Below are 14,002 nucleotides of genomic sequence, written 5' to 3'. Positions count from 1 at the left end.
CCCGCCCTCAACGCCGCCGGCCGGCCTCGCTGCCCTCAACGCCGCCGGCCGGCCTCGCCGCCCTCAACGCCGCCCCCCAATCCACCTCGGGCCGGCCTCGCCGCCCTCAACGCTGCTCTACAGAGAGCGATCGAGATCGTGGAGAGAGAGAGAGAGAATTTTTTTGTTCTTTTTAATTTTAACTAGTTAATTAGTTTAACAAAAACGGTAAAATAACTTAAAACTTGATAATTAACAAAAAAAACGTAAAATTTGATAATTAACAAAAAAACGTATATACGGAGAGGGGGCGGCGAGGGGGGCGGCGATGCGCGCGGTGTTTTTTTAGGGATCGAGAGGGGACGACGAGGGTTATAAATGTGTGTTGTCCTCGCCTTCCTCTCCGTGACGCCGTCGTCTGCCGCCCCGTCTCGCGCTCTACCGCGACACCCTCTCCCACCCCTTCCTCGCCTCCCTCTCCGTGACGCCGTCGTCTGCCGCCCCGTCTCGCGCTCTACCGCGACACCCTCTCCCACCCCTTCCTCGCCCCCTCCTTTTGCCACCGCCCTTTCGCCACCGCCACCGCCACCGCCCCCCTTCTTCACTTAATTAATTTGTTTTTACTACATGTTTTCATGACTGACATAATGGCGGACGATAGAGCTGACCCGATTATGGACAACTATGATCCGGACGGTGAAGCACATATGTTCGGCATCATAAACGGCGATATTCTATATGTGCCGACCGGACAAGAAGAAGATGATATCTCTTCTTATCTGAACCTTGACGGTGAAGATGAAGGGCGCCGTCAGCAAGATGATGCCGAACAAACGTCGATAAACGACGATCTTCAAATGGAAGTAGCAACCACCTCCGGCGCCGAGGTATATATATATATACATTGAGCCTCTGGTGATACAAACTAACTGATTTGAATAAATATGTGTGGACTAACGCGCGCGACTCTCTTTCTTATTTTAGCCCTCGGCCGGATCGTCGAAACAATCGAGTACGTCGTCAAAGCGTGGCGCAACCAAGACGATGAAACAAGGAGAAACATGCACCATCGAGGTTGTCGACAGTGCAACCGGCAGGCCGCTGGAGCCCCGCAAGAACGCCACCAAGTTTGTCAACCAATGTGGAGCCATTGTTAGAGACAACGTCTCGATCACCGTCCAGGAGTGGAATAAGCCAAAGAAGGCACGAATTGCTGGTTTCACTTTTGTTGATAAGAGAACAAAAAAAGATTGCTTCAAAAAGCTTATGGAACATTTCGTTCTACCTCCGGAATACAACAAATTCGATGAGGAGGGTAACAAGATTGAGGAAAACAAGGAGAGGAGGAGGCTAGTCAAACAGTTCGCTCTTCATAAGATGGCCGACGCATTCCGGAAATTCAAGCAAAATCTAGCCCATGACTTTGTCAAGCAGAACAAGACTCCAGATTTCAAAGGACAATATGAGAAACTGAAACATGATTGGCCAGAATTTGTGAAGCAAAAGAAATCGGAGCAGTTCATTCAAATATCGAAAAAAATAAGGAAAATGCGGCTAAGAAGGAGTACAATCATATTATGGGGCCAGGAGGGTATCGCCTTTGGGAGCCTAGGTGGGAGAAGATGGAGAACGAGCTGAGGGCGCGAGGAATCCGTCCAGGTACGGAGGGATGGGACCCAAGGGCCAAAAGCTGGTGGTACGGGCATGGGGCAACGCTGAACCCGGAGACAGGGGACTGTGTTTACCGGGGCAAAATAATTAAACCCACCCAAGCCCTTATTGACGCAATGAGGGATGCTCAAGAGGGGAAGATCAAGTTCAACAGAGAGAACGCCGCGCTGACAAAAGCCCTCGGGAATCCTGAACACGGAGGACGTGTACGAGGCATGGGGCACATTCCGTGGAAAATAGGGTTCCCCCAGAACGATGACCCGTACAGTTACACAAGCCGGAAGAGAAAGATGGATCGGGAAGCAGATGTTGTGGCGCGGTTGGCATCGGAAATGGATGTGATGAAGAAAACCGTGAGTGTACTAGTAGCCGAACGAGATGCAGCTCGGGCGCAGCATGAAGATCATCCAGAGGATCTCAGAAGCCAGCAGCGGAGAAGCAGTGTGGCTTCCACGGAGGCCCCACCAGCTGGTGCAGATGCACCGACGATTGAAATTACTGCACCGGAGCCTCTGGTGGTCGAAATTACTGCACCGGAGCCTCTGGTGGTCGAAATTACTGCACCGGAGCCTCCTCGCTACCCCGTGGACGATATAAAGGAGATGAAAGAATGTCATCTGTATTATCCTATCGGGAACATGTCCATGAAGGTAGCCATCGGCAGTGCTTTACCATGTTTACCTGGAGCACTCCACCACAACACCCCCATTCAAGATGGCTATGCTCGTGTCACGGTGGAGGACATAGTCCAAGGGTTTGAGGACCTGGAGATTGACATTGCTACACCTGAAGGGGAGAAAAGACTTGGAGATGTCAAGCGCCATTTCATTCTATGGCAAAAGAAGTTTATCAAGTTTCCAGGCGAGGCGCCAAGGACAACAAGTCCACCCCCCTACGGTGGTGGCGGTTCACCTACACCTCCGTCACGTCAGCCGACGCCCCCCAGTCCACAACGTCCGGCGGGTGATCAGACGCCGCCCCCCAGTCCTCGTCCGGCGGGTGATCAGACGCCGCCCCCCAATCCACCTCTGGCAAAGAAGCAGAAGCAGTCCTGGATTATTAACCCGGACCCTTATGTACCTAAGACCACAAAGGTACCGGAGCCATCATTGAAGCCTCTCCCCACAAGGCCTTGGGAACGTAGTGCCGAGGAAACTGCCGCGGCCGCGGCTGCTGATCATGAGAAATGGAAGGCGGACTGCAAGAAGAAAAGAGAGCCCGAGCCCAAGCCAGTATTTTCTGATGAGCAAAAGAAGTGGGCTAAGTCATTTTTGAGCACACCGTCCCAAGCCGCGAAGAATCTGCCTGACGACTATGCACGTGAACTTCGTAGGCAGGCACTCATGTTGAAGGAGAAGAAAGAGCGGGCGGAGAACCAGGAGAACAAAGCCTTGGAGGAGGCCGAGAAAACGGAATTAGAAAGTAAAAAAAGCGGGAAACGAGTTGCCCAGCTCGGGGAACAAAGTAAACAATCGATTGCCCCGCTTATAGTGAAAGCCGCCAGTCCGGATGACCACGATATCATAGCAGCTGCGGCAGCACATGGATTGACTGTAACGAGTGCCAGAGAACAAGCGGCCAACTTAGGTATTACTCTTCGTGAACTGTTAGGCCTTGATGAGGCGTCAGTGAAGGAGGTAGTAATTACATATGTGAAGAATGGGCCTCTCGTCGAGCCTGCGCAGGAACAGGATCTACCTCCACAAATGAAAGGTCTGCTGAAATGGTACAAGGGTTACATAAAAAATAAAAACGCCAAAGAATATATTTATGCGGAAGTTAGATATGAGCATCACTTCAAACATTACTATGTACAAATTCATCTGAGTGAATTGTTCCAGCTTTTCAATCTGCGCGAGCTCGAGAAATCTATCATCAGTTGCTACGTTCTGTAAGTGATTTATTTCTACCCCATCTCGTTCATATTGCCTGCACTATATATATGTCCTAACTATATTGTTGTGTCCGCTATTATACATGCAGAATGAAGATTAAGGAATGCAGAGTAAGGAACATCCATGATGTTGGGTTCATTGACCCACACATCGTTAATGGATATGTGTTGGAGCATCACCCCGCCGACATGGAGGCAGACCTGTGGCAGTTTCTTACAAAGCAGAACTCAAAAGTGATATTCTATTTCCTTACCATTTTGGGTGAGTGTTTCTGTCTTGAGCACATTCTCTTTTGTTTACTCCATGCATGGTATGTGGCCGGCTAATCGATGAGTTATGCATGACGTACTGTGCATGTATCGTGTCCGCAGGTTCCACTGGATTCTGCTAGTAATTAAAGTTGACACCTCAGAATGTCTCGTCCACGACTCTCTGAATAAGGATCCAAAGCTTTGGGTCGACATGAGAAGAATGCTGCAGAAGTAATTATTTTCATTCATTTGCGCTCTATATCGATCGGCCTATTTCGTTCATTTCCTAATATCAAGTAACTAATAACTCTCTTGTTCATTTAATTTTCTTTGCCTCGTAGGGTTTGGAGACGGTTCGTAGATACAAAGGTCGGTGAATTCAAAAACGAGCTAGAATTCAAAAGGGCAAAGGCTAAGAATGGTGAGGATATTCAGCCAGCGGGGACCAATCTATGTGCATACTATGTCTGTGAGATGATCCGGAGATACACCTCTGAGCGGGTTCCGAGTGATACCAATGCTCAGAGGAATAACCTCCGGATGATGCTTAGTCCAGAAGCTCGCTTCCGACCACTTCAAGAGGAACTAGCTGGATGGTTCAGGAGGGAAGTCCTCCATCCTAAAGGAGAACACCATTACGAGGACGTAGAACTTTATATGCATTAAATTATGTATGGAAACTTGTTCAAAATTGTATATGGTCATCCGATGATATTGAATATATATTGTATATTCCTCTTGAATTCTTTTTGGTTCTAATTTCAAATTTGTTTGAAATTGTACATTCATATGCATGTATGTAGTACCGTAGAATATGTGAAACTCCTTCAAAATTAAAATAAAGCACAAAAGAAATAAAACAATACAAATTAAACAGAAAACAAGTTTAAGGGGGGGCTAAAACCCTAAACCTGCGGCGGCCTTTAGTCGCGGTTGGCCAGAAGAACCGCGACTAAAGGTCCTCCGCCCCGACGGCCACCTGGCGCCCACGTGGACGGGCCTTTAGTCGCGGTTCTTAAGCAACCGCGACTAAAGGGTGGTGCCTTTAGTCGCGCCCGTTCGGTCGCGGTTGCGCAACCGCGACTAATGGCAGTTGCGAACCGCGACCAAAGGCCCTTTTTCCACCAGTGAATTTTCAATCATATTAACCCAGAGAAAGTAGATCCGTTCAGCCTTTCAGTTAGATAAGAGAGGTACACAAATGGTTCTTTACATAAGTTGTATCTAATCCAGTCTTTGCCCAGTTAACTTGTCTGAATTAACGAGCTGCGATACCGCTGTCAGCATGTCGTAAGCAGCAGTCAGAATTGGTAATCTTAGCCTCATCTGGCGAGTTACTGTTGGAACCGCCAACTCCTCGCTGCAGCTCTCCTCTCCCTCTCACTCTGCTTACTCACGTTTGCCGTAGTTCGGTCACCGGAGAGGAAGAAGGAAGAGATTCAGAGAAGTTCAGAAAGTGGTGGACGCGGGGTTTTTCCAGCGCACGAACGCTTTTCCCTTTACCTCGAGCACGAACTCGATCCTGTCCCTGAGCTACAGAGGGGAGCCAGGATTTTATACCCGCGAGCACCGGCCTGCACGGCCTCGCCCTGCACCAACTCGCTCACCCACTCCCCCACGCCCTCCGCGCTCTGGCCGCGTCCACGCACCGCGCCCGAACGCGATCGCCACGGCCTGCCAGCGCGCCCGACGCGGTCTACCCCTCCTTATCGCTCGCTAACAGCCCGGCGTGGCCCCGCGCACACACGCGCTGACTCACACACACACACACGCAGACCTACGCACGCGCACACCGCGGACCCGACGCGCCCGTCACATCCGGTGCGCGCCCATACACGCACCAGCCGCGCCAGGAGCATCACCGCGGCTTATTACACCCAACACTCGCGCCCTAAGCCGCGGCTCAGAGCAGCCCGCCATCCTCGACGTCGCCGTCGACCAGCAGTGCATGCTCCGGTGCCGGCGCCTTCTTCCACTGCGGGCAGTCATGCTTGAAGTGACCCCGCTCCCCGCACTTGTAGCACCTGCCCTTCCTGGGACCATCGACGCCTGAAGCCTTGCTGCGTGTCCCGTCGTCGTCATCCCGAGCTCCACCGTGACGCCGCTCCCGCTCCCTCCATTGCGCCGCCGTGTACAGCAGCTCGCCGTTAGCTTGCTCGCCGCCTGCCTGATCGCGTCGCCGCAGCCGTTCATCAAAAGCCTTCAGCCGCCCCAGCGCGTCCTCGAACAGCATCGCCCCGACGTCGCAGAACTGCTCAATGCTGGCCACCGCCGCGTACAGCCGGTTCGGCACCGAGTCAAGTAGCTTCTTGACGAGCGCGGAATCTTCCAGGGTTGAGCCCAACGCCGCGTAGCGCGCCGCCATGCCACCGAGCCTCCCGGCGAACGCATCGACAGACTCGGACTCCGCCATCGGCAGGAGCTCGAATTCTCCCCGGAGCGTGCCGAGCCGCGTCGCGCGCATGCGATCCGCGCCCACGAACCTGGCCTTCAAGCTCGCCCATATCTCCACCGCCGTCTTCTTCGCAGCCACCTGCAACAGAAGATCGTCGGCGAGCGCTCGGAGCAGATAGGCCCTCGCCGGCTTGTCCTTCTTGGCGATCACCACCGACGCCTTGTCCTCCGGCGGCACCACCGCCTCCCACAGCTCTGCGGCATCAAGGTCCGCCTCCACCTTGATGGCCCAGGTGGTGTAGTTGTCGTCCGTGAGCACGGGCGCTGGGTGCGACACTGCGCCGCCCGATCCGCCGGCGTATGGCACGATGGACATCGCCGGCGAGCTCCCTCCCGCACGAGGCTCTGATGCCAATTGTTGGAACCGCCAACTCCTCGCCGCAGCTCTCCTCTCCCTCTCACTCTGCTTACTCACGTTTGCCGTAGTTCGGTCACCGGAGAGGAAGAAGGAAGAGATTCAGAGAAGTTCAGAAAGTGGTGGACACGGGATTTTTCCAGCGCACGAACGCTTTTCCCTTTACCTCGAGTACGAACTCGATCCTGTCCCTGAGCTACAGAGGGGAGTCAGGGTTTTATACCCGCGAGCACCGGCCTGCACGGCCTCGCCCTGCACCAACTCGCTCACCCACTCCCCCACGCCCTCCGCGCTCTGGCCGCGTCCACGCACCGCGCCCGAACGCGATCGCCACGGCCTGCCAGAGCGCCCGACACGGTCTACCCCTCCTTATCGCTCGCTAACAGCCCGGCGTGGCCCCGCGCACACACGCGTTGACTCACGCACACACACACGCACACCTACGCACGCGCACACCACGGACCCGACGCGCCCGTCACGTCCGGTGCGCGCCCATACACGCACCAGCCGCGCCAGGAGCATCACCGCGGCTTATTACACCCAACAGTTACTTGCAGCTGCAAGCTAGTCCTTGTCATGGTCGGGTTTAATACGCATTTTAAGCACCGGGGACACCATGCTAATACTATATACTTCGTGTTTCGTCGATCGCTTTTCGCGTCAGCGAGCGAGCGGTCGACTTGTTTTTGTACCGGCACGACTTTGTACCGTTCTTCCATCCATTAGTCGGCGATGATCATGCTTGGACGACGACGACGATGACAGCAACAACAAACCCTGTCTCATCACTTGTCTTAATCCTTATCAGTTTCATTTTTGTAGCATATCATTGTTCGCTTCGCTGGCTGGCGTCTCCTACCTTGACAAGTCACCCCGGCCTTCTCCAATCCAAGTACAAAAGGGTATATATGCTTCTCAATGGCCACCATCCTTTTTGGTTTACCGTCTGTAGTCAAGTACCATACTAATTAATTAACAATCATAGGCTGTCAAAAGGTTGGCTGCGTGCATCAATCGATACAGAGGCACGAGGTAATCCTCCTTTTCGGGAAAAAAAAGTAACTGTCGAAATGCAGCGAGGTTAACTATTCCTCAGATACATTGCACTGGCAATTTAGCTACTTTTCAGTCAGCTGAAATTTCACTTTTGGGTCAGTCGAATTTGTGACCATTGGATTTTTCTGTAAGATTCGTGCTGCGTTTTTTTCTGACCTGTGTTGTCTGTTGTGTGGGCTTCTCTTGTTTTTTTACTGACCCCTTATTTGGGTCAGTCGATTTCATTTCTGGGCCGAAGCCCATTAACTGTGCAATCCAACCCTCCTCTCTCTACCTTGATTTTACTTTTTTTATATGCTTTTGCTTTTGTTTTCCTGATTCTCTTTGTTAGTTGGTTTTATTTCTATTTTGTGGATATTTTTATTTTTATTTCTTTTTTCTGTTTCTATGGGTTTTTCTTTTCCCCATTTTCTTTCCTTTATTGGTTATTTTTGTTTTTTGTAGGTTTTTGGCTAAGTATAATTATATACAAAAAATACTATATAATATGTGCCAAAATTTCATGATTATATGTACACTAAAATGCGCAACTTCTGTGCAAATAGTTTGCAAAATAATTCAATATTTGTTTTATTATTTTCAGTTCCTTTCTTCCTTAATGGGAAATCGATGACACTAATTCATTGTTTCTTAGAAAACTTCATTATTTTAATTTTGTTTAAGTTTTTATTTCATTTCTTTATTCTTCAAGGGTAATACCATTCCTACTAAGGATTTTTTTTGTGAAATTTCACTTTATGTGCTTATTTTTGCATATTATAAGAAAGCGCAATTTCTATTCAAACCGCGTGCAAATGTTATCATTATTCTTTTTTATTTACTTTTCTTTCTTCTTAAACGGTTAATACGGATACCAGTAATTCATTATTTTGATCCTGAGAAGTAGAGAAACCATGGATCCCATACCAATGCCACTAATTCATTCTTTCTTTAGATAATTTTGTTTTGCAACAAATTTCACTATTATGTGTTTATTCTTGCATATTATAACAAAAAGCAATTTATGTGCAGATTTTGTCATTATTTTTTAAAGTTCTTTATATGATTTTCTTTCTATTTAAAGGTATTTTTGCTTCACTTTTTTATTTCTGTTTTCTGTTTCTATGAGTTTTTATTTTTCTCATTTCCTTTCCTTTATTGGTTATTATTTTTTGTGGGTTTTTGGCCGAGTCTGATTTTATACAAACAAATACTATATAATATGTGCCAAAATTTCATGATTGTATGATTATTTTTGCATAATACAATAAAGTGCAATTTCGGTGCAAAGTTATGCACAAGTTTTTTTTTTGTGTTTCTTCTTAAAGGAAACACATTGTTTCAGTTACACTATGAAAATTATAGTAGGATTTCTCGCAGATTTCTCCCACTCACTTCCCACCCTTTCCTCGCCAATTCCTCATGCCCTTTGTCACATGCCATATCACACGTGGAGATATGATTATTCTTGCATATTGTAAAGAAGCATAATTTTTATGTATATTTCGTGCAAATTTTGTCATTGTTTGTTTTAGATCCTTTTTCATATTATTTTCTTCTTCAATGATAATACCAATGCCGACCATTCGTTCTTCCTTTGGAAATTTAATTATTTCTTCTATGGGTATTTTTGCTTCATTTTTTATTTCTGTTTTCTGTTTCAATGCATTTCTCTTTTTCCTTTTTTCTTTCCTTTATTGGTTATTTTTTATTTTTTGTGGGTTTTTCGCTGAGTGTAATTATATACAAACAAATACTATATAATATGTGCAAAAATTTTATGATTATATGATTATTTTTACATATTAAGATAACATGCAATTTAGGTGCAAAGTTGTGTGTAAGTTTTTTTAAAATCTTCTTCTTAGAGGAAGTACATTATTTTAGTTACACTATGCGTAAATTATAGTAGAATGCAAAAAATGCATTATTATATGCTTATTCTTTGCATATTTCAAAAGGTGCAATTTCAGTACAAATTGTGTGCAAGTTTTGAAAGTTTTTTCTTTTGCATTTTGTTTCTTCTTAAAGAGTTTCATTCTTTCTTAGAAAACTTCATTACTTTGATTTTATTTTAGGTTTTTTTCCGAAATGGTAATACCAATGCCACGAATTCATTCTTTCATAGAAAACTTCATTTCTTATTGTTTTATTTGTATTTCATTTTTTATTTTGCTTTAGTTTTCACTAATATATATATTTATTCTTGCATATTATAAAAATGTAATTTCTGTGTAAGTTATCTACAATTTTTTTTCATCATTTGTTTAATTTATTTTTCATTTTCCTTCTTTCTGAATAGTAATACAATGCCAATAATTTGTGCGAATTTAATTCCTTTCACTTTTAAAAATCTCCTTTAGTTTTGTATTAGTTTTAGTATTAATTATGGTCCATCCACACAACCAAAAAGCTAATGATGAGTGTCTGTGGTGCTTGTGTGTGTATGCATGTGGGTGTGTCTGTATGTTTATGTGTGCATGGTGCCTACATGTACGTGCTCTTGCGTCACAACCTAAGAGCCAGTACAATAGAGTTGATTCAGCGGGCTATAAGGAATAAACTAGTATATTTTTGCTTAGTTGGAGGAAAGAGAAGAGGAGAGAGAAGGTAAGCGGGCTCTTCATGAAGAGCCAGCTCTAGCACGTACTCCTAGGCACTTTGTGAGAATGAAAGGTGGGTCATATAATAAAAAAAACAATACAATCTTTGATATACTATTGTACATGTTGACTATAAGATGGGCTGTAGATGACATGGCAGCTGACTATACTATTAACCATGAGAATGAAAGGGCATCTCCACCAGTTGTAAGATAGGTGTTGGTAAATTTGCCACCTAGAACATAGTGATGATGTGCATGTAATAAATGTGAAGAGATAGCAAAGTTGTATGTAGATTAACCAACAACCTTTGCACAAAGCTCCAAGGTGAAATAGAGAGCAATCACATTTATTTTCTCATCATCTATTGGATAATTTAGATACAACCCATTGGAGTAGTTGTATGATAGCTTGTTGGTTGATGACATGGACATTTTACCAACAAGACTAACATACAACCTGTTGGAGATGCCCTAACATAGTTTCAGCCGCTAAAGTCCATAGTTTTCATGCATGCTTTGAGATGAATATATGAGGCTACAAGGTTGTTAAGAAAAAAAGTGACTGGGCCTAAAACAAAATCCAGTCGATTTTGTGACTATCCGATTCTGCTTGGAGATTTGTATTGTTTTCCTTTTTTCTATATCATTTTGGTGGTGAGTTGGGCTATGTGGAATCGATTGACCCCTATTTTTGGAAATTTAATTCTTTCTTTTGTGGGTATTTTTGCTTCATTTTTAATTTCTTTTTCATTCATTTATTGCTTTTTTGTGGTTTTTTGGCTGAGTGTAATTATATACAAACAAACACTATATAACATTTTCCAAAATTTCATGATTATATGATTATTTTTTGCATATTACGACAAAGTGCAATTTAGGTGCAAAGTTGTGGGCAAGTTTTTCTTTATTTTTTGACTTCTTAAAGGAAATACATTATTTCAGTTACACTATGTGTAAACTATAGCTGAATGAGAAACATGCACTATTATATGCTTATTCTTTGCATATTTCAAAAGTGCAATTTAAGTGCAAATTGTTGTGTAAGTTTCAAAAGTTTCTTTTTTCATTTTCTTTTTTCTTAAAGGGTTTCATTCTTTCTTAAAAAACTTCATTATTTTGACTTTGTTTATGGGTAATATCAATTTATTCCTTCATAGGAAAATAATTTTTCACAAAAATGTACTATTATATGCTTTGCATGTTATAAAAGGGCATTTTTGTGCAAATTGTATGAAAAAAAATTCATTAGTTTTTTTCATCATCTTCTTCTTATATGGTAATACCAATGCTACTAATCATTTCTTCTTGAATTTTGTTTTTGTGAAAATTCCCTTATTATATGCTTATTCTTGCATATTATTAAAAAACATAATTTTAGCGTAAATTTTGTGCAAAATCTGTGATCATTTATTTTTTATTTTGTTTATTCTTAAAGGGTACTAACTATAGCACTAATTCATTCTTCCTTAGAAAACAACATTGTTTTTTAATTTTTTATATATTTTTATGGGTAATACCAATGCTACTAATTCATTTTTCTTATAAAACTTATCTTTTGCAAAAATTTCACTATTATATTCTTATTGTTGCATATTAAGGAAAGCCGCAATTTATGTGTAAATTATGCACAAATTTTGTCATTAAATTTTACTTTTTGTTCTTTCTTCTTAAAGGGCAATCCCAATGTCCGTAATTCATTATATCTTAGAAACTTTATTTTTATTTTAGGCTCGATTGTATAGGGACGGGCATGATTGTCGCTTGAATATTACACAGGAGAATCAGATTATGTTACGTACGTATAGTTGCCACCATGAGAATAAGATTAGTTAGTTTCCGTTAAAAAAGGTTCTGATACGTACATCCGGGCGCAGCAAGAAAGAAATACATATATGCGTGAAGTGAAATGAGCAGTTGGATGATGAAGTGAGCAGGTAGTACAGGAACGCTCGAGTAGAGCAAATCGACTGAAAAAGTTATTGGTCAGTCGACTGACTGGAAAACGAAAATCAGTCAACTGACACTTAGCCTGTCCCTTGCACTGAAGCAATCAGGCATGCATGCATGAGAAGATACCATTCAAAATACAGTGGTTAGCACATTGGTAATGGTGGTTAGCAGTATACTGGGCCAGTTGCAGGGAGATAAGCATATGTATTATGCAATTAATGGTGGAGCAGATGCAGGCATGCGTTTCTGTTGACCCTCTCCTCTCCACGGCTATGTTAGGTCAGCAAAGAAGAAGATGTAACACTTAATTTGTATAACTAATTTAAGTACCCTCTCCTTGACAGATTCCTTTTTCTGCAATCACCACCAGCTGCATCTGCTACATATGTTTGAACTGCTGTTCAGTTGCATCTTTGGTACATTATTGCATGTGAGGTCTGAATCAGCACGCACCCAAAAGGTGCCAGGCAGATCTGATTAAGTGTATGCACACTTGCAGAGTTGCTCCAACGCAACTCGTGCAAACCACTAAACTACTACTTGCTCCTCCTCCATCTTCCTCCTCCAACCTCCACCATGCCAGATCAAGATAGATCCTCAAATTCTCCCCTGCCATTAAAGATGCCCTTTTGGACACTTTGATAGCCCCCAAAAGAAGGAACTAATCAAATGCTAATGCATGATCAACTGAGCATAATTTAGGATTAATTGCCAGAGTGATCGCCGCGTGAGCGACGACACGTGTCGGCTTCCTATTGGCGGGAGGTGCATCTCAGCACCTCAATTATACCAATCCATTTTCCCGGCCATGCCGCGTCACGTCCGATCAGATCAGATGCTCATCATCGATCGCCATGTCAAAATCGGCCCACTTTTATTAAAGTCATCGTGACAATGTGCCGGCGCCTCCAAAGCGGTGATCTCCTCGTTGCTGATGCATGCCTCTCGCTCTCAACGGCAATGCAACATGAACCCTACTTTGACCACCTCTGCAAGCTTCCCCTCAAATGCAACAATCCTGGCTCTTATCTCTTCTTCAGACACACCCCACAACACAAAATGGTTTGTCTCCTTGGTTTTTGGGGAGTGAGTGGGTCACTCTTCTTCGTTTCTAGAAACCCCGAACGGATGGGATGCTCTGTGATTCACTGTAGAAGAAACAGATGAGTTGCCTGGCTAATTGCGAAAAACCGGAGTGGGTCACCATGGCTTGCATGGAAAAGGGTACACCAGAGCTAGTGGCACAAGATGTTTGTTTGGCTCATCTTCTTCCCTAGTATTATTAAGAAAAAAGTTCATTTTACTGTCTTGAATAAAGTGGGTGGTTCACTTTACCCCCTGATCTATTTTTCGGCTTCCTCTACCCCAAACAAACCAAAACCGGATAAAACACCCTCCTAGCTGGTTTGTCTCCACCCGTTGCTGATGTGGCACTAGTCAACGGTGGTTTTGACCTGGGTGGGTCCCCCTTGTCAGGTATCTCTCTCTCTCTCTCTCTCTCTCTCTCTCTCTCTCCAATCACCGCACACCGCTCGACCTCGCTTCGCTCCTCTGTGGTGTCGACTCCGTCGCCACTTCGGCCGTGCGCCTGCGCCGTCCCGCCTCCTCTCCTAGCTTTCGCCGTCGTCCCCGGGCGCCCCCGCGCCTGCACTGTCCCACCTCCTCCCCTAGCTTCCGCCGTCGTCCCCGGTCGCCGCACCCCGCTCGGCTTCGGCTCGCCTCGCCCCTCCACGGTGTTGGCTCCGCCACCATCCGCCCCGTCGTCGCTCTGGCCGCGTGCCTGCGCCGCCCCGCCTCCTCCCCGAGG

General features: G+C 45.2%; 1 protein-coding gene across 1 annotated transcript; it reads right to left on the bottom strand.

The window, feature by feature from the left end:
• Positions 1-5,029: 5,029 nt before the first annotated feature.
• Positions 5,030-6,250, bottom strand: LOC119282000. The gene has a single exon (XM_037562378.1). The coding sequence runs from the start codon at positions 6,207-6,209 to the stop codon at positions 5,700-5,702; it is 510 nt and encodes a 169-aa protein (XP_037418275.1). The 5' UTR covers positions 6,210-6,250; the 3' UTR covers positions 5,030-5,699.
• Between the last annotated feature and the right edge of the window lie 7,752 nt (positions 6,251-14,002).

This window comes from Triticum dicoccoides, chromosome 3B (assembly GCF_002162155.2).
Source record: "Triticum dicoccoides isolate Atlit2015 ecotype Zavitan chromosome 3B, WEW_v2.0, whole genome shotgun sequence".
Classification (NCBI taxonomy): domain Eukaryota; kingdom Viridiplantae; phylum Streptophyta; class Magnoliopsida; order Poales; family Poaceae; genus Triticum; species Triticum dicoccoides.
The sequence above is the reverse complement of the archived record's forward strand: the minus strand, read 5'-3'. Positions and strand labels throughout refer to the sequence as shown.

Bases quoted from the DNA above. Each gene is read 5' to 3' on its own strand.
- LOC119282000 (XM_037562378.1), bottom strand. From the start codon at position 6,209: ATGGCGGAGTCCGAGTCTGTCGATGCGTTCGCCGGGAGGCTCGGTGGC.